Raw genomic sequence first — 19,374 nt, forward strand, 5'->3', positions numbered from 1 at the left:
GACTTACTGACAAGTTCAAAGTAACAGACATTTTCACCAAGCATTTCAAAGTCTAGAAGTCAAGTCCATTATATAGTTCATTTAATCCAGACTTGCATCCCTTGAAAAGTGTAAAAAAAAAAAAACAAACCACACAACACACAAAACAGCCTACAATGTAAAAAGTTGCAGTACAATAGGAGAGCTATTCCAGTAAGAGTTTCTGAACAGAATTTGGGACCATCTTCCCCCCCCCCCCTCTCCCCCCCCCCCAACTATTCACATTTAAGTTTTACCTCTTTCCCTGTTTACATATATTTTGAATAAACAGCTAAAAAGTTGTTGCTCTGTTTTGGCTCAGTGGATCTTCAACATAGATATTCAAGTATTAAGAAAATGCAGCTGAACACGGATATGTGTCCTCATAGTATAGTTTACAGAGAAGCACAATATTGACTAGTCTGCAGTATATTCTACCCCAAATCCCCGAAGAAAACTTTTTAACTTTGGGATCTGTAGCCTGCTTCCAGAGCTGGTGAAGATCATCTACGTGTCCATGAGATGTCATCATTTTGTTATAAATGCAGTGATGATATGGAGCCTTTCCTTCCCCAGAAAAAAATACATGATATTGTGGTACAATTCCCATTTTATTGGCACAGAGACCCATGAAAACATCATCTATATAAAGACTTGTATTGAGAGTCAATGAAGCCTCATATACTTTAGCTGCTACATCATTTGATATTACATATGCAGCTCCTGCTGTGTAGTCAGGATAAGAGGGCCATTGGTACATTTCATATGGAACATAGTATTTGCTACTCTTGTCTCTTATGGGAGGGGATCCACGATGGACACGACCAATCCAGAGATCTTGAACACCCATCTGTGCTAGGCTTCGGAGATAAGCAACAAGATTTGGCATATGGATAAATATATCATCATCCGCAGACATAATGAACCTTGCATGAGGACAGTAGGCATTCACCCAGCTAAACTGCAAAAGCAATTTAAGAGTAAGATTGTGAAAAGTATCCAAGAAGTCTTGCTGAATCAAATCATTGTATTTCTGGTCTTCCAGCTGAAGTTCTCTTTGCAGCTGTGTTTGCCGCAGATGATCTGTTGGTCGTCCTAAAGCAAAAAGAGTTTTAATAGTTGCATTAAGTTGAGAACGAACATACTTCTCATTACCCCAAGTTTGTCTAATTGCATCCCTCCGATGACGGTTTTCGGGAGAAGTCTTCACAAACAACAGGAGAAGGACATCCTGCTGCTGACACTTCTCTCTATGGTTGATCAAGTACTGGTAGCTTGATACTCTGTCCAAGTTATCCCTGTTGATAGACAGGCTGTCATTCACAAAATGGTAGCTATTTATGAGGTATCTGTATGAATAGGACTTCATATGGTTCACAATCTGATTATCAAATGGTCCCCAAAAAATCATGAGACACAGTAAGAAGCAAGTGGCAAATATCTGAAAAAAATGGCATTTTCTGACTCTTCTAGGACTAACAAACATTCTGATGCAGTTTCTATAATCCTTACTCTTGTTCAGGATCAGTGTTTTTGTTTTAAGAGCACAGTGTCACCCCTTCAAGATAAGTGTCCATTGTAAGGCATGTTGTCTTTCATTCAGAATCCTTGTAAAGCCAGCTTTGTTCACAGATTTCACAAGTCATCTTTCTCAAAAAACGTTTCTCTTTGATTGAAAGAATGCAGACAGTTTTGAAATATGAGACTTGCAGATTAGTATTTTCCCTCTGGGGCATCTTGAAGTGAACACTACAGTTCTAAACCAGATCTTCTCACGTGTTTCTTTCCTTCATGAAGATGAATACCTACCAATTGTAAGGGGGGGGAGGGGAGAAAAGTTTTAATGAGCTGTTATTAACACATCTGGTTTTAGGTTTGGTCATGGAAATGAGCTGACTACTCAGACACTCCCCATCACCACCCACCTACACCCCTCCCCCCAAAATGGCAGCAAGTTAGAGGTCGTCAGTGGCCCAGAGCAAGCTTGCAGGAGGCTAGTGAAGGAGAAGGGGAACCTGACAGAGGCTTCCGTTCTGACACAAGAAACCCTTACTTAGAAAAACCCACTGCCGTTAACCAACTGACAACAACATTTTAAAAAAATTCTTTTAAGCTAGGAGGGAAGCCACACCCTACAAATGGCCGAGTTTACCAGTTGTCTTTGGGCAGCCTGTTAAAGGGCGAGACCCACGCAGAGACCTGCGACTGCTCCCACAACGGCCAGAACGGCTTGACAGGCCTCGCCTCCCTCGCTGCCACCCTTCCCTCACCACCACCCCCCTCGACCAGGCTCTCTGCGAGAAGGGCCTGGAGCCGACTGGAAAGGAGGCGAGCAAGGCAGCCCTCCCTCCCGTCTGGCTGAAGGCCGTGGGGGCCCAGGTTAGGCAGGGCCGCCCACGCCTCAGCGCAGTCATCCTCATCCCCCAGCTCCTCACAGGGCTGTCACCTCTGCCCTGAGGGAAGGCGCCACCTCCACGTCGTCCCCTTGCCTGTATCGGTCCTTCCTCCCCCAGCCCTGGTAGCACCGCGACGGCCTCATCCAGCACTGCTCTCCCGCCTCGACCCCACGGGCGGGCTTGTTGAAGGGAAGCAGCCGTCTGACTTGCACAGCCAGCCTGAGGTTGGCTGAGAAGTGCCACTAGTACAACCGTGCTCTAGTGGCAGCCATTACCAAACATCCCACGTATCAGCTTAGGACCTCTACTTTTTAGCCGATAGTGCAGACAGAGGTTGTTTGTAACCCAAGCTAAGGTTAAGAGGCAGGTTATACAGCAAGCTACACCAGACAGGACCGCAGACAGACTCTTCAGTTAGGCACCCCTCTATGACAGCTACACCTGGTAAGACCAGACAGGTAACACTGCAGGGCTCCCGTCTGTGCTACCTGCTAGGGTTTTACTGAAGAAAATAATCCAAAGCACAAAAAGCCACCCAAGTCCAGCCTTCTTGCCCTGCAGTTTGTAAAATTAAGTTCTTGTAGCCAGAGGTCTCTCCCATCTACTAAACAAGAACAGCCCAAAGGAGCTGTTACCTGATCATCGTGTAAAAACCCAAGAACAGAGTGAGCTCTCTCTCATGCCAGAAATGTAGGACTAGCACCATAAGGAATGGCACCCCACAAGCTAAGCACTTCTTGCATGGAAATACAACCCCTGAAGCAAGAGAACACAAGCTATCACTATTATATTAGAAGTTACATGCAAAAATGTTTTGAGAGATTGTTTTACCCATTTGAGGTCTTGCAACTGGATAGCATGATAACAACACAACAGACTAGAGAGAGATAAGAAAACTACACCACAAAATTGCTCCACATTATCTACCACAGGGAAGGGACTGACTGCTAAAAATGGAAACTGTGCATTGGTGCAGTTGAGGCTTGCACATTGTAGTGCATAACAGAAAAGCTGTATGGGCAGTTTGGTGAATAAAAGTCAGTCAGCGCTTTTTACAGTATCAGTTTAAACCCTTTTTATTTTGGAAACACAAAGTTAAACAATGCACCTCAGAGTTATAAACTCAGCAACTTTACAATAGAACGCTATTGCAAAGCTTACTCTTGTTTCAGGCGAAGCACAGAGATGCAGACAAGCTGAAGTGTTACAGAAATCACACATCTGATAGCTCCTTTTGGAGGAGTAGGTCTGAAGATACCCACTACTTCCTCAGAGTGAGGATAAGTTCTAGTTTTCCCCTCTGACCTAGATGCTTATTTGTGCTCTTTTCCAAAAATCTGCACTCTACATGAAGTTGGTCAGTTAGCACCCATGCTGCAGCATCATCTCCCTCAATTAAGTTTACAAAGTCTAAAAAAGGAAAGAAAAAAAAAAAGAGAGGCTCACCTAGGTGGTCAGGTTGCCTACTGCCATCATGATAGCTTAAAAGCAGCTGAGTGACTTTTCTGAAAGTAAAGGGAGCACAAGGCAATCTGTTTAACCACTTGAAGCAGTTTACCTTGGTAAGCACAGGAATCCTAGTCACTAAATGCAACTTTTTTAGATTACACTTGCATAACATGCTTTGCCAACAGTCTGCAATTGCCCATGTCATCTGGTAAAAGGACACAATAGTCAACACCACAAATACAAAGTGACAGAGGTCACTGAAGACTAGCAGTGAAACTAACGTACATGACAGTTATTGCCACTGGGGAAGAATAAAAGCCCCCCAAGACGAAAAAAAAAGAAAACCAAAACAAAACACAGAAGTCACCGTGGAAACAGCTTTAATTATGGAGCAGATAGCAGGGGACAAGAGATGCGGATAGACTAAATTTTCTGCTCTCTAGCACCCCCTGGTAGAAGTCAGAGATGCTGGAAAGAAAACTTAAGCTGTTCCTTGAAGAAAAAACAAGCCATAAGATCAACTGACTAACGGATGGAACAGTCTAGTCTGTCATTTCCTTGATCTAGTTCAGGGGAATTAGATCGGCCATTAGCAGACAGAAGTTGCTCAGAATCCTCCTCAGAAACATACCCCTCAGATAAAACTTTAAAATGCAATTATAGATGAGCAATACTGATGAAATTTAAGGAGGCCTATACCTACCACCCCCATCTCCCTCCAAAAAAGCCAGAAGATTTGCATTGAAGGTGCCAATGCACAAGTAAAGTCTCTTGTCATTATCAAAACATTTTATAGTGCATTTGCAACACCCATCCTTTGGGCTTAGTCATGCTCTCCTTCCTTTAACAGGAGAAGAGGTTGATTCACCACAGGAGCTATTCACTGCCGACTGATTCTCATAGTTCTGAGAAAAGAAAAAAAAAAACCAACACACCAATGTGTTCTCCCTAGCAAGAGGAAACATTGTGGAACAGAGATAAAGCCATGTTTGACAGTTATTTTTCTGACCATAATGAAGGTGTTTTGCCTCTTGGTGTGCATTTTCTTACTTGTGGCTTGAAAGCTTTTAGATCCACTCTCAGATTGGAGAGAGACTGGGAGAACCAAGCACCCATACACAGTTCCTGTAGCTGCCTTCCTTTCCAGTAGATTTAAGATTCACAACTGCATGTTATCTTCCCCCAGTTGCAAGTACTGCAAGCTTTTTTCACCCTGCAGCAATCCTACCTTTCCTAAAGGGGTTTGTTATTTAACCTTTCAGTATTACCACAAACATGACTGTCACTTGAATGTAGGAAATGTTTACAATTCTGTATTTTGCATTCAGTATATATTCTGGGATGAAAGTGGAGCTAACATAGTTTGTTATGCAAACTCAATAGTTTGCGGAGTGACCACTGTGGAAAAGCAGATCCTTAGGGAGCTACTTTAAATGTCCACAGAAGTCAGTATGAAGTTAATTTCAGGATAGAAGTAGAACAGTTTTGGAAAGCCCACTGAGGAGAGACAGACAAGAGACACCCTAAAGAAACACGGAGACGCCTCAGACATTAAACATCAGAAACACAGACCCTCACGGGAAGAACCATGAAGAGACAACATTCACAGAAAAGACACTCCAACGTGGAGATTTTTTCCAACTACCACAACCCTGATAAAAACCTAAAACCAAGAGACCAACTAAGACTGCCCAGAGAAAACACCACACAACTCCCAGCTACAAATTTTGTCATGTGCTACAATAGACAGGCTGGGCTTCAATTAATCGGTAATAGATTCAATATACCACAACCCTGTGTAACTTGTATTTTAGGACAAAAATCATACAGTATAGTTATTTTTCGCTCCTTCTGCCTAGGATGGAAGATAAGTTTAGATCACAAGTAGCTTTCCCAGGCAATGCAGGATGTTCCAGGAAACACTATTTTAAATAGAACCATTTTTTACTACCAGCTTGTAGCAACTGTCCCTTTCATCAGCAACTCTTGGATAAAGAAAGTTCAAAACATCTACAAGAAAGAACACCTCAAACATTACCTAGTTTCAAACAGAAGTCATCTGAAGAGCTGCTGATCTCTATGTCCATGTCTTGTCCTTGGCTGTGCCAAAGAGCCCCTTAGTTTAAGGGTGCAGTTCCATGTGACAGTTGAGCCCAATCAAAAGCTTACTGCTGCCAGTTGAGGACAGCCTTACTGAGACTCTTCCCCCAACCCTGCCCTCTCATCTTCACCACACAGACCTTCCACAGCTTGCAACAGCTCTGGAGCTTATATAGTGGCTCAACAAGCCAAATTCAACTCCTCCCAACCTTTCCCCCCTCAAAAAGCAACCTGCTGAAACCCTGAAGGAAGTGGTTAATTCAGGTCAAGCTGTATCTAGAGCCTAACCTAAGTTCACAACAGGACTCAAGGGTTGCTTTTGTAGAAGCAGATGTAACACACGTAGTTTCTAAAGCTTTCAGTCTTTTCAATTCTAAGGCTACTACAAGTTTTCTGTGTTACTACAGAAAACTTGAAGCCCTAGGAGAGGCTTTTGGTCTAAAGTCAGGATAGTCCTGTCACATGAGCTACTCCAGATCAGCTTGTTTGATAGCGGAGTAGGATGTCCAGGTTAGAAGGCACATTGCAGAGATGCTCCATCCTGCTGGAAGACTTCAGATGTCACATGGACCTAAGCTGCAACACCACTTCTACAGCACTAAGGGAATGTGCCCAGCCACAGAGGTGACAGAAGCAGACACGCTGCAGGGACTAAGATTAGCACTGCCAGGATTTAAATTCAGACAGATTTGTCAAGCCTAGTGTAACGATGAGACATTCCTGAAAAAGAGTGGGTTGGATTTTCTTGAAGCTTTCAAAATCTGTTTAGAAATGAGCTATGGGGTTCAAAGAACACATTTTGGCATGTTTGAGAGTTTTGTTTGTTAACTAGAACTTAAAACTTTTTTGCAACCTTTGGTTTCTAAGCAATTTAAACAGTTATAATTCCTATTAAATTGAACTCTTCCATCTCCAGCAGTACTGATTTATGTACTGCTTACACCAAAAGACCAAGGAAATCTAGTCAAGTTAACACATCAAATAAGCCATCAAAACACAAAATTACATCTTTGTCAAGATTTTGCCTTCCGACTGACTAATTAAAGGGTTAGAAAGTATGTGCCTAAATTAATGGGAGCAAAGCCTGAATGGACATTGCTGCTTACAGCTTTAGCTACAAGATTATGTAACCCAGGTTCCTCTTACCATTTTTCCGTTGCTGACATGTCTTCACAAGTCATCCTGTCATCTCTACCCTGGCCTATGCCCTCCTTCTTCACTCCTCAATATTTGAAGAACTTCTTATACATTAAGAAGTTGCTTTGAAACTAATCTTCAAGTTCCTCTTATATAAGAGCTGTATCACAAAAGAAAACTGAACAGGAACACTGAGCAAGATGCACCCCTGACACTTCTAGGATTTCCTGCCATAGTGACAGAAAGTCATTTTAAAGAAAAAAACTTGTAATAAGGTATTTAGCTAAGCCTTCCTTCCTACATAGTTCGCAAGCACCAAGATAGAAAGAAAGCACAAGCACACAGCCTGCAAAGAAAACAATTTAAAGTCATGTCAAAACTTCCACTGTTACACTTTATTCTGTACAAAACCGGTGAGAAATGGAAGTCAATCAGACAGGTATCCTATAAGGAAAATGGGATTAACAAAAAGAGTCTAGTGCTATAAAGATCTGTGAAAAGTTTAGAGTCAGGTCATGGATGTTGCATCAATAAGGAACACTAATGCAGGGATGACTGACAGTAGCTTTGAAAATTTTGTTTCAAGAACATTTAATCCATCTTCTGCAATCCCATATGCAGGCTTTGCCTGCAGGTTCTTTAGCTGACCTGCAGCTTGCAGTCAGGGTACAGTTTCCTGGGATGGTAGAATCAGCATTCTCAGATGCTTTTTCTGCATGTGTTGAGGACTTCTCAGATTGAACAGACACCTGATTTTCAGAAGATGAACATCCAACAGCTTCCAAAACATGAACTCCTTAAATGATTCTGAAGTTGCTCAGTCAAGAGCAATTCCCTTATTTAAAAAAAATGGGCACTGAAGTACAGCACTTCCTCCAGGGGAGCTTTGTATCAGAAATAACTACCAGCATGTAGAAAAATGAGACATTGAAAGCTGTGACCACTTGCTGCTTCTCATTGATGTATAACACTTATAAGTGCTGGGGCAATCTCTGAAGTGTTCGTTGGCAGAGAAATTCAAAGGATGGCAAAGCGTTAGATGGCAATTGAGTAAAGCATTTCAACTCCTCCAGGGCTGGAAGCAGAAACAGGTTGTAAATGCTTAACACTACTGGCAGTTAGCTCTTTCCTGGCAGAGATGTAGTTTCTACAGAGGTTTTACACTTGCTGTAACTATTGGGTGGAAAGGAAGAGAGTGATTTCTTTGGTTTGCCCTAAAAATGGAGCAGCAAGCTTCCCAGCTGCTACAAGCAAATCTAAATTGAGACATCTGCCAGAATGGACAGACATGCATTCTTACATTCTCCGAAACAGCTACTATGCAGATAGCAGGTGAGGAGCAGGACCACATCTTTCAAGCACCAGTCTACATTTAGACTGCAATTTTCAGTTGCTTTAACCTGCTATATCTACTGGAGACTCCTCCCCATACAAGCTAGAAGGGAGGACTGCTTTTTCCAGAATGAAAACCTCCAAAATATGAATCATTTAGTTCAAGGGATTTTGCACAAAACACACAAGCACTAACATGAAATTCTTTGCTTTGTGCGCAGCAGATTGGGTAAGAAGAGCCAGTTCTTTGTATTGACAGCAAGGATAATATTCTGAAGTTTCAGAGGCTGGCAGTGACACGATCGAGGCCGTGTGCCCTCATTTTCTGAGAAGGGTGACGAAGTTAAGTACTTAACTTCCACGCAGGCAAGTCAGAGCCCTAAGACACAGCTACAAAGGCTGTAATGGTATCTATTGTACAACCCATCGCATCTGTTTTGGCAGATGCCAGTGATGAGCTCTAATGCTATAATGAACAGCAGTCTGCATTTATGTAAGTTCACTTTTACGGTGCCAGCATTTAAAGACATACCAGATTCATATGCATTCCTTTCAACTCACATGTACTAAGGCAAAAACATGCAGCAACGGGGCAGAGCACATTAACTGCAGCTATTATTGTCACCCCCTCAGGTGTGGATGGCAGAGCTTAAGTATCAAAACCAGTCGCACAGCACTAGTCCTTCTGCTTCAGAGTGAGACTTCAGTCGGCACTTTTGATAGCCTATCCCCCCCCCCCTTTTATAGTAGATTATTTCTGTTAATATTTGGAACCTTATCTGGAAGGTTCTGTACAAGTGGTGTAAAGAATTTTCTAGTGACTATATATTGATTAATCTCAGAATATTATAAATACACCTTGCCTGCAAAAGCGGGTGACTACTACAAAAGGCATTACAAAAAGGGCTAGCTTGCCACCGCTTTCTATCCCACATTAGTGTATTCACCTCTCTACAAAAGTGTATTTTGGACAACCTTGCAAGAAGGAAGTCTCATTACACATGGCAAGCTTTGAGCTGAAGGCTGACTGAAACTGAAAGCTGAAGATTCCCCATACTAGACAAAGCAACTGTGAAACGTCAATTAGTTAAGGATCCAATCCAAAGCTCAACACTGGAAGACAAGAGAATGCAAATTCTCTAGTTACACAGTAGTGCTGAATCCCTGTTTTATAGCATGTTAAAGTTGAAGAGCTACATCATCACAGCCCCACCTAATCACTAATTCTTTCTTCTGCCTGTTTTCAGTAAGCCCATTCAAATATTTATTTGCAGCTAGATCTAGTGATGTTACTTCCTGCCTATTTTCCCCACAAACCTAAGGTGATTTCTGTTCCAGTCTACAGGCCATACCTGAAGATCAAGCTGAACAACTATCTGAAGCAGACTTTTTGGCATGCTAGCTGCCAAACTAAGAGGAAGTCAAATTTAAGACTGACACAACTAATTGCAAGGAGACTAATTAAGCTGCTTTTCTATGGGGCCTCACTTTGAAAGGGGTTTTTTTGCCTACTAAGAATACTTCCAAAAAAATACAGTGTATTTTTGCATACACTTAGAAAGTGTATGGAGGACTTACTTAAACAGAAGGCTAACACTGTTATACCACGGCCACTTCTAAACCATGCTAGACATCACTATCCTAGTTCTATGTTTTAAGTTTTACATTCCAGATTAAATATTCTCTCATCTGCTCTCCAGTCTATCCCTCTTCCTCAGACAATACTCTAGCCTACGATCCCAATTCAGCATCAAACTCCAGATGGGTATCCCATATTGCAGCAAGAGTTTACAGTCAAAATTTGGATGTTACATGTGTCACTAACATGTGGGCACTAAGGCAGGAAGACAGACAAATGAGAAGTTCAATTTGTAGATTAGAATGTGGGGGGTTTTTTGTGCCAGACAAAACATTGGGGTTTTGTTGTTTTTTTTTTCTTTCAGTTTGACCAATGATGATAAAACATGTTGGAATTTAAAAAGTCAAGTCAAATACTGGTTAACTTCCAGAGTACAGGAACTGGTGGGGTTTTTTAGTGTTCTATTAGACTAGCTCTCTCCTTTCCAGATTTAAGTGAGCACAGATCAGATATGTGAACTCATGAGCCCACATAGCAGAGTATCATCCCATCTAGACTTCCCAAGTCAGCTCAGCTGCATAAGCTTGCTTCTCCCCTAAGCATGGCTCATGGCTTGAGCAAAGTATAATGCTGACTTACCATCCAGACACCATTTATACTCTATACACAACTGAGCGTGAATGACAGCAGCCCTGGATCATCCCTTAGAATCACTGAATCATAGAATGGTTTGGGTTGGAAGGGACCTTTAAAGGTCATCTAGTCCAACCCCCCCTGCAATGAGCAGGGACATCTTCAACTGGATCAGGTTGCTCAGAGCCCCATCCAACCTGACCTTGAATGTTTCCAGGGATGGGGCATCTACCACCTCTCCGGACAACCCTTCATCAAGTCTTCTCCTCCAGTGGTTATGTTCCCAAACCTACACATAGAGCCCTGGGAGACAAGTCTGCAGGTTTACTTGTCTACCTGCAAACCACACAGACAAGAGTTCAAGGAAGCTGGGCTGCAGAACACTAGTGCTGGTTCCCATCCCATCAGTACCTGGTCAATAAGAACTAACATCACTTTTGTTAAAAACTATTCCAGTTAGATGACTCAAGTCATGCAGTCAGGAACACAGCCTGTTTTTCAGTTCCTCAGACATGTTCTAGAAATCAAGGAGCAAATCAGGTCCCAATCCTACGCACAAGGATACTAGACAGTACAGACTAATTGTCTCTGTTGTCAGGGGAAGTATCCAGGTCCTCAGTTTCAAGGCCATGCTTTCCCTGCCACATATAACACAGCCAGCAAGCACAAGGTCTAATGCTAGACTGAATCCACCATGCGCAGAGATATACCTCAAGCAAAGCACACACCTATACACAAAGGCCTCCTAGTAATTTAAGACAGTCCTCTTAAAGCAACTATAGGATCAGCCTAGAACACAAGCAGCTCCATGGAGAAAAACAATACTTCTATCCTAAGAAAGCATCTGCATATGTAACTAAATTTAAAAGATGAGCTTTCTGCTGAGTAAAAAAATCATAGGGAAGAGAACCTCTTTAAGATGACACTGTAATGGCTCATCACCCCCACAAACGTAGCAGAGCTGCCATTGCCACAACACTTCAAAGCCCACCTCTTGAGATCACCAAGAGCAAATATTGTTGAAGCCACTTCAGCCTTCCTTAGACCCACAGATCTACAAGCACCTAAGAACAGATAGTCATTGCACACTGTTCCCTTGGCCCTTAACAGAATCATGCCTTGTTCATTCTCACCCCCTCCTGTTCACTGCTGTACACAGCTGCCAGCAACTCTTAAGCTGAAAGAGAGAAATGTTATATTCTACGCAAGGCTGAGGGAAGAGGAGGAGAGTTATTAATGACCCTGTCTGCTTCTTGGATAATCTCATCTAGCGGGTTGCCTTCTTTTATTAATAGGAAATTAATCTATTTGAATCAAGCAAGCAGTCTACCTGACCACATAAGTCTCTTCTTGTTTAGCATTTGTTCTTCAGTTATTTTCTTAAGATATTAATTCCCATTTGGAGTAGTTCTGCACTAATTTTCCAAAACTGTTTCAACACATGCAAATGCAGTGTAAAAGAAGTCTATATATATATACACTGTATCTATATATATGTATACACACACACACATTCTCTATAGAAGCATGAAGTACTAATCATTCAAGATACACCAACAGAAGTCAAAGAACTTTAATTTTGAATTCATTAAAAAATGTAAGTTACATAAACAGCACCTTGAATTCAATTAAAGAGTCACCATAACTTTAAGCAAATTATTATCTAGAAATAGCAAACACACCAGACTGTCCATTTCTCCTAAGTCCTAACTTCCAGACTGCAATTCTGAAAGCATTCACAGTCTTCACTGGCATAAGAAAGCCCCAAATAGTTTTAAAGTTGAAAATGAATAAACGTGCTAGAAGCATGGAGGTACATAGAGGTATATGTTAAGAGGTACTTGTAGTCTGAGGAAAGCCAAACTCCTATCAAACAAACAGGTATCATCCAAACCTGTTAGGTTCATGCTCTCCAATCAAGAGCTAGCTATCTATGTCAAAAGATATCCACTTCTTGGGCAGTGACTGTCAGTTTGGGCAGAGGGTTAAAGAAAACAACAAAGAAAGTTTTGTTAAAGCTAAGCGTACTGGAAGAGCTGGCCACTGAAAAGGACTAAAGAGGAGAATGTTTTCTACATTTGCAACAACAGCTGCTGACAGAAGTCACCACTGTTTTAATAATTCCATGAGATCTGGATTCATACGGCTAGCTAACCATTTCCTCTAGTTCAGTAGTGAAATGTTAAGCTAAGGTCTATTTCAGTTATTTTATATGACTACATAAGTTTCAAGGCTTTAATGTAGTTTTCACATTTTAAATAGTTTTCAAGACAGTCAAATATGTCACATCAAAAGCTGCTGGTTTTTTGTAAATTTAAAAATACAAAAGGCTCCTACATACATGTTGGGGGTCTCCATGTTTGTTTCAAGCAAGCCAGAAAGGCACAAACATCTCAGATTTTATGATAAAGTGGATCCAGAACCACCTCAGCATATACAAAGGCACTGCAGATTGGCTGGAATAAAAGCAGTTCAAGGCTTTGTTTAAGCCTGTCTGCAAACTGGGTGAGATGAATTCCATTAATCCTCTCCTACTTCTGTGGGAACCAAGGAGAATGTTGGCCTTTTATACAGCCTTTTCTGCAATGCAACAAGGCCAGGGATTGAACAGGAGACACTCATCTGCTTTTTGTTGCTATGAAATATGGGAAGCAGGAACAGCACAGGCTCATGGCAGAAATGCAAAAAGAACCAACACCCCCCACATGCACTTACTAGAAACGTGACAATACAGTAAGCTGTAGCAACTGCAGAACAGCATCCTGCCGTTTCTAGCTTACCACAGTTGAAGTACCCTCACTGAGAGCTGCTAACAAGTCACTGGCCATAACAAGCCACAGAACAGAGGACTAAACAAAGAATTCCTCAGGCCTAGCTTCAAGATTCAAATCAGATAAGTCAAACAAAGGAGCTGCAAAACACTCCCAACATGTTTAATAAGCAGTGAGATTTTTCTAAGACTACAGTCTTTGTAAATTAAATGAAGGAACTTGTGCATTTGCATTTAACCAGAAGTACTTGTCTCTGCTTAGGAGAAATGGAGAGTAGGTCACACTATTTAATAACATCAAGAGCCAGTAAAAATAATATTTTTATATAAAAATACATGTGTTGTATATATGTGTGTATATATATAAACACACTTCTATGCAAGACTAACGTAAGGCCAAGAACATAACTGAACTACATATAGCACTAGCATACACACGGCACCAGATTAAGAACTGCCTTGAGGACAGTTCAGTGAAACAGAGTTAAGTAGAAACTACAAATGGAATTCATTGGAAGACAGACTACAAAACACCAGTCTGTGGACTCTAGAAGGAAGCTACAAAGATGGGAGCAGAAGCTTACAAGACAGAGATGACTTAAGGTAGAAGGAGAAACAAAGACATCCATTAAAGAAGCCTGATCATTCTAGGAAGTTGAGCTTTGAGAACAATGCAATAGAACATCAGTACTTGTAATTACCACAGGACTTTACTCAGGTCTTGTGGACAAAGCAGCCAGAACCTCAGAAAAGAATTAGTCCTAAGTATGGTACCTTTGCCACCCCTATTAGTCACTATAAGGGTTTTCTACTAAAAATGTAGTGAATAAATATTTAATTGGGAAGTCAGGGAAGTTACAAGGAAGAGTTGCAAAAGCACTTGTCTAGTCTTAACAATAAAACACATGGATTACACACCCCAGTATACAGTGCAAAGTGAAAGACTAATCTTCCTTTAGTTAACCAAGTCAAGTAGAAAATCCATCCATCCTCAGTCTGTTTTATATTCCATGGAAAAACACAACTAATCAAGGGCTGGGGGAGGGGGGCTGCAGTGGTGTATGATGAGTAGCAGTTTAAAGAACAAGAAAAGCTGTAAGTTTCCTGCCCTAAGACAAAAGGCCAGCTTCAGTCAATCAGCACAAGCCTCTTCAGGTCTTAGCAGAAGTGAAACTGGAAGAAACAAAAGTTGCAGGATGCAGCAGAAGTGTGAGCAGAAAGTTACTTACTGGGCCAACAGTAAGTTCAATTTGAAGCAACCTTCCTCAGCTCTAAATGCAGAGCTGTAGCTAAAATCCCTTCCTTTGCCGGTATGTCCCAAAGCACCTCCAACAATATGATCTGTGTTGGCAAAAGGAGTTCTTTATTTCAAAGTTGCTGCACCTCAGTTGATGAGGTTGAGTTGCTGCACCTGAAAGGTGACAGCATATCTTCAGAGCATGGCAGCATTCCCTGGAGTTTTGAGTAACCAAACACTTTTTATTCAAGTTTAAGACTATATCCAGCAATCTGGAGATGGTACCAGACAGTCAAGTTTGACCTCATGAAACTAGTTTGCAGCAAGCAAACTTGCTCTGTGCTACAAGACAGGAACTCCTACAGTCTGTGGTCTTAGCAATACGTAGACGTATGTCCCTCTTCAAACTAAGTTGCTTTTGCTTACAACACCATTCTGTTGTTTTGAGGTCATCTGTCCCCACATTGTTTAAGCAGTCGTGAGATCTGTTAGATTTTCTGAGTTATTTGGGCATATAGCAGCCGCATCTCCAAGCCACAATTCCATCTAAGTTGAAGATCAGACTATGCAGCCACCCAAGCAACAGGTAAACTTCAGGACTGGTACAGGTTAATTCTAAAAAGTTGCAATTCCAAAGCGAAGGGTTTGCTTCATCATCCTATTTCCATACATTGTGGTGGTTTCCCCACTGACTATAGAATTTAAGTCAAGTGTCATCTTTCAAAGATCTTTCCACAGTATTCCCCCGCCCCTTGCTGCCAAGGGCAAACGTCCTATTTGCAAAACTTATGAAAGAGGGGAAACCTCTCAAGTGTCCATGACTATTATTTCAGTCTTTGAAGACTCAGGAATGCACAGACCTCAGTTCAGGATCTGGACCACAATTTCCCCAAGTGTTGCAAAGATTCCAAATACACAGTGTCTCCTGTATCAGTGGAAAATCGCTTTCGGGCAACCTGAGAGAGGTGGACCATGCTGCTTTCCACAGGAATTTAAAAACTAGTTATTACTAAGGTCTGCTGAATAATCAGACAGCCTGACTGAAGATGTGCATATACTAGAAAGCTGAGGAAGGTACTTTACTAAGCTCTGCAAGTGCCATACGGAAGGAAGAGCTAGTAGTACAATGCTGATCCATCACTTTCTGGTTCCCTCCACCACTTTCTGACAGTTCCAAGGCCCAGCAGACCTACTGCAGTAAAAGCAAAACCACAGCAAGTTTTCCCAACAACAAAAACCCCTCTGTACTTCTGTACTTTTAGTAAGCAACATCTTCGAGTTAAAGGATAACCTAGACAATTCTTCAGGTATAGACTGATAACCATGGGAGATGAGGCAATGCTTAGTACATACTAGATGCCATAACACTGTAGGTGCAGAATAACACCGAACACGTAAGCCACTGGCATTTCAAATGATAAGCAATGACTTGCAGGGTTTTCCACATGCTTCTCCCTAATCTGTAGGTGCATTACCATTCCTAGTTTCAGTACTCACTACTCCAGTTCAGCTGGATGTCAGAGACTGTCCCAACTACAGCTTTGGGCAGCACAAGCAACCAGTTTGCTTCTCAATAATTTAGGATCTTAGAGAAAGCAGGAAGTGATGGTTTTGATTCACTCAATGGAAGGGAACTAGTAAGCAGGCACTATTACATTTCTAAGCAGGAAAACCACCCCAAAACCTTACCAGTGAAAAAGCGTGCATTTTCACTGAGATACTACATTCCTGTACATCACAGATGGTGGGCTTCTATGAAACTAGTTCTGTGCAGAACAACCAGTAACTCCCATAATACCAGAGCAACACCCAGCTCTCTGTGATGGTCCAGCCTTCTGGAATACTGCTAGATATTCCATGGCTGTTGTTATCAACAGTGTCTTAATGTCTCCTGCCTTGCTCAACAAGGAAAAAAAAAAAAAAGGCTGGCATTTATCCTCTCTTAGAATACAACTATTTTCCCTTTTTAAAAATAATCTATCCCTTTGCTAACCCCATCCTTTTCCCTTTCCAACTGAGAAATGCAAGAATTGGGGAGGAGAAGTGAGAACAAGACGGCATCATACAAAATAGATTTCGACAGTTGCACTAGTAGTTCCAACACTACTGCTAAGAGATCCTCAGGCATAAGCCTCGGCAGTCACTAGATGAAGATGCTGCAGCCCAAGAAAGCAGCACGTACTGAGTTCTCCACTGCTTTGTGGAGCCAGAATAGAATTACAAGCTTTTTAAATCATTGCCTTGCACTTAATTTAGTTGCTTACACTGGAGCAAAGCCAGTCTCCCATCTCTAGAGAGACTCCAAGAACTTGCTCAGAAGCAGTTAAAGCTACGTCTCCGAAAAAGCTCAGGTGTTTCCTATGCTGCCTACAGCGAGGGTGAGCCAATGCGACTCACCCCCTTTCTCGGGCCCCCGCCACCCCGTTCTCCAGCCGGAGCTCCGGGCAGCCGCCCCCGCCGCCCGCCCCAGCCCGAGGCTCTGCCCCGCGCGTCCCACACCCGCCTCGACGCCACGAGCATCCCAAGCTCTCCCAAAAACCTCCGAAACGCAGGAGGCTCGAAAATACTCGGGAGCTCGCCCTGGCACGGGCCGGGGGTCCCCCCCGCCGCCTCCCCGGTGTTGCCGCCGACTGTTGCCGCCGCGCCTCCCCCAGCGGCTGCGGAGCGGCCTCCCGGCACCCCGCGAATCCCCAAATTGGCGCAAATCGATCGTTAGCTTTCACACCACCCCGCCTTCCCCCCTCCCCAGCCCCCGGGACATCCGTGGAGCCCCGGGAGCAGCCTGGCAGGGGGGAAAGGAGCAGACGGAGGGGGAGAGAGAACAGCTTCCAGCCACGCGGCTGCGGGCGCCCTTTCGGCGGAACAAAGGAGGGAGCCGGCCCGGCCCTTCCCCTCGCACGCCTCCCCGCCGGCAGCCGGGCACGCCCGTCCGCCGCCTCCAGCCTACACAGTCTGCAAGTCCCCGGCTTGGCCAAGAGCACAGACAAAAGGAAAAAAAAAAAAAAGGCTTTTTTTTAGCTTTGCTTAGCGCAAACGCGCTTTTTGAAAGCGTTCGATATCTCCCCCTTTCGCCTAATGCGTCTTCTCAAGCCGATTTTTCCTACGGAGTTCCCAAAACTAGTTTGGGAGAGGGCGGCCGGCAGCCTCCGTGCTTGCTTCCACCGGGGAGGGGAACTCCCGGCGCTAATTAGGGCGCTAACGAGGCCAGGGCGGGAGGGCTGCCCCAGCGCTTTCGGGGGTGCGTCCCCGTGTTGCAACCCAGGGCTGAGCGAAGAAACTCCGAGCCGGATTTGCGAGTTTCTTGGGTGGGAACAGCTGAGGAACAAAAAAAAAAAAAAAAAAAAGGCAAACAGACCACTTTTCCTGTAGGGAAAAAAAAAAAAAAAAGGAGAAATAGGAACCTGGGAGGGGCTGCCGGAACAAGGGGCGGGAAGAACCAGCACTGCTTTGAATGGGTTACTTCATGGCAATACTCGAGTGGCTGAGAGTTTTCCCTCCACGGCTCAGGGAATGAGAAAGACCCTGAAAGGGCCACAAAAAAATCTCAGAGGCTTTTCTGCCTTTTTTTTTTTTTTTAGAATATAACCAACTGCCAGAAAACGATCAGAGATTTCGGGGGGAATCTGCTAGCAGGCTACCCAAAACAGACATTAAAAATGCACTGAAATTTGTGTCTCGTTTATCACGGAAATTTGAAATCCTAAACTCCGACAAAACCCCTCTTTAAGACAGAAGCAAGGCAATCGCGTACGGAGTTAACGTGTGCGGTCTGTAGCAGAAACCTTTTAAACAAAGCAGTTGGAAAACTTGTCCAAAGTACGGAACCGCAATTCCAAAAACGCGGAGAGTGAGACAACCCCCTCCCCTGAACAGGCCAGCTCTTACAATCCCTAAAGCCAGACAGAAGATAAAAAAGCCTTTAGGAAAACACTATTTTCGCTAATTTTAATTACCCAGCTACTCGCTTCACACATAAACGAGGAACAAACAACCCGGCTGCTCTTTGCAAGCGAACGAACTTAGAAGGCGGGGGGGGGGGGGGGACGGGACACGGGGACGGAAAGGGACGACACCCAGCACGGATTCACGTATCTCACCGACAAAACTGGACAGCGAGCTGCTTTCTCCTCCGCTTCCTTCCCCGGGGAAGGGAACTCGCCCCGGCGCGGCCGCGCTCCCAGCCGCGCCCGGCCGCCCAGCCCGCACTCGGGGCCGCCTCATTCACTCGCAGCATATAGGAACCCTCGGCCCGGGGAGCCAATCGGCTCCTCCTCTCCTCCCCCTCCGCCGAGCCCTGCAGGCTCTCCGGGCTTGGCACTGGGTTCCCGTGCACTCCTCAAATGTCCCACTGTTTGTAAACACCCTGCCCGCCTGCGACGCTGTGTGCCTTTGGGATTATTCATACTCCCGGTGTGCCAGATTGATGCGATTTTTTTTTTTTTCCCCTCTTCCTCTCTCACGAGTAGATGGTGAGGGTGAGACTGCAGCGTGCTACGGGGGGAAGCAGCGTCTTGCAATGACACTCAAAGTGCTAAAAATAATGTTTCTTAGAAGTTCAAAGTTACTTCTATCTTAAAAACACCTTAAGGGACACGATAAAAAGTTTAGCTAATTGCTGGTCTAAGTCTCCGAGGTGCTACATAACATCTTGCTGTCGGGTTGTTAGTTTGTAGGTCACAGTTAAACTTGTTTATTTCACTTTCTTGTTGGATATTTTCAGAGG

General features: G+C 43.5%; 2 protein-coding genes across 2 annotated transcripts in view; one reads left to right on the forward strand and one right to left on the reverse strand.

Annotated features, from left to right (window-relative positions):
• MCF2L2 (MCF.2 cell line derived transforming sequence-like 2) overlaps positions 1–19,374 on the forward strand; it is a 164,606-nt gene that overhangs the window by 74,707 nt on the left and 70,525 nt on the right. The window lies entirely within an intron of this gene.
• Positions 258–18,873, reverse strand: B3GNT5 (UDP-GlcNAc:betaGal beta-1,3-N-acetylglucosaminyltransferase 5). The gene is made up of 2 exons (XM_072867202.1): positions 18,749–18,873; positions 258–1,823 (listed from the first exon to the last, which is right to left on the reverse strand). The coding sequence occupies exon 2, from the start codon at positions 1,502–1,504 to the stop codon at positions 368–370; it is 1,137 nt and encodes a 378-aa protein (XP_072723303.1). The 5' UTR covers positions 1,505–1,823; positions 18,749–18,873; the 3' UTR covers positions 258–367.

This window comes from Ciconia boyciana, chromosome 7 (assembly GCF_034638445.1).
Source record: "Ciconia boyciana chromosome 7, ASM3463844v1, whole genome shotgun sequence".
In the NCBI taxonomy this organism is placed as follows: domain Eukaryota; kingdom Metazoa; phylum Chordata; class Aves; order Ciconiiformes; family Ciconiidae; genus Ciconia; species Ciconia boyciana.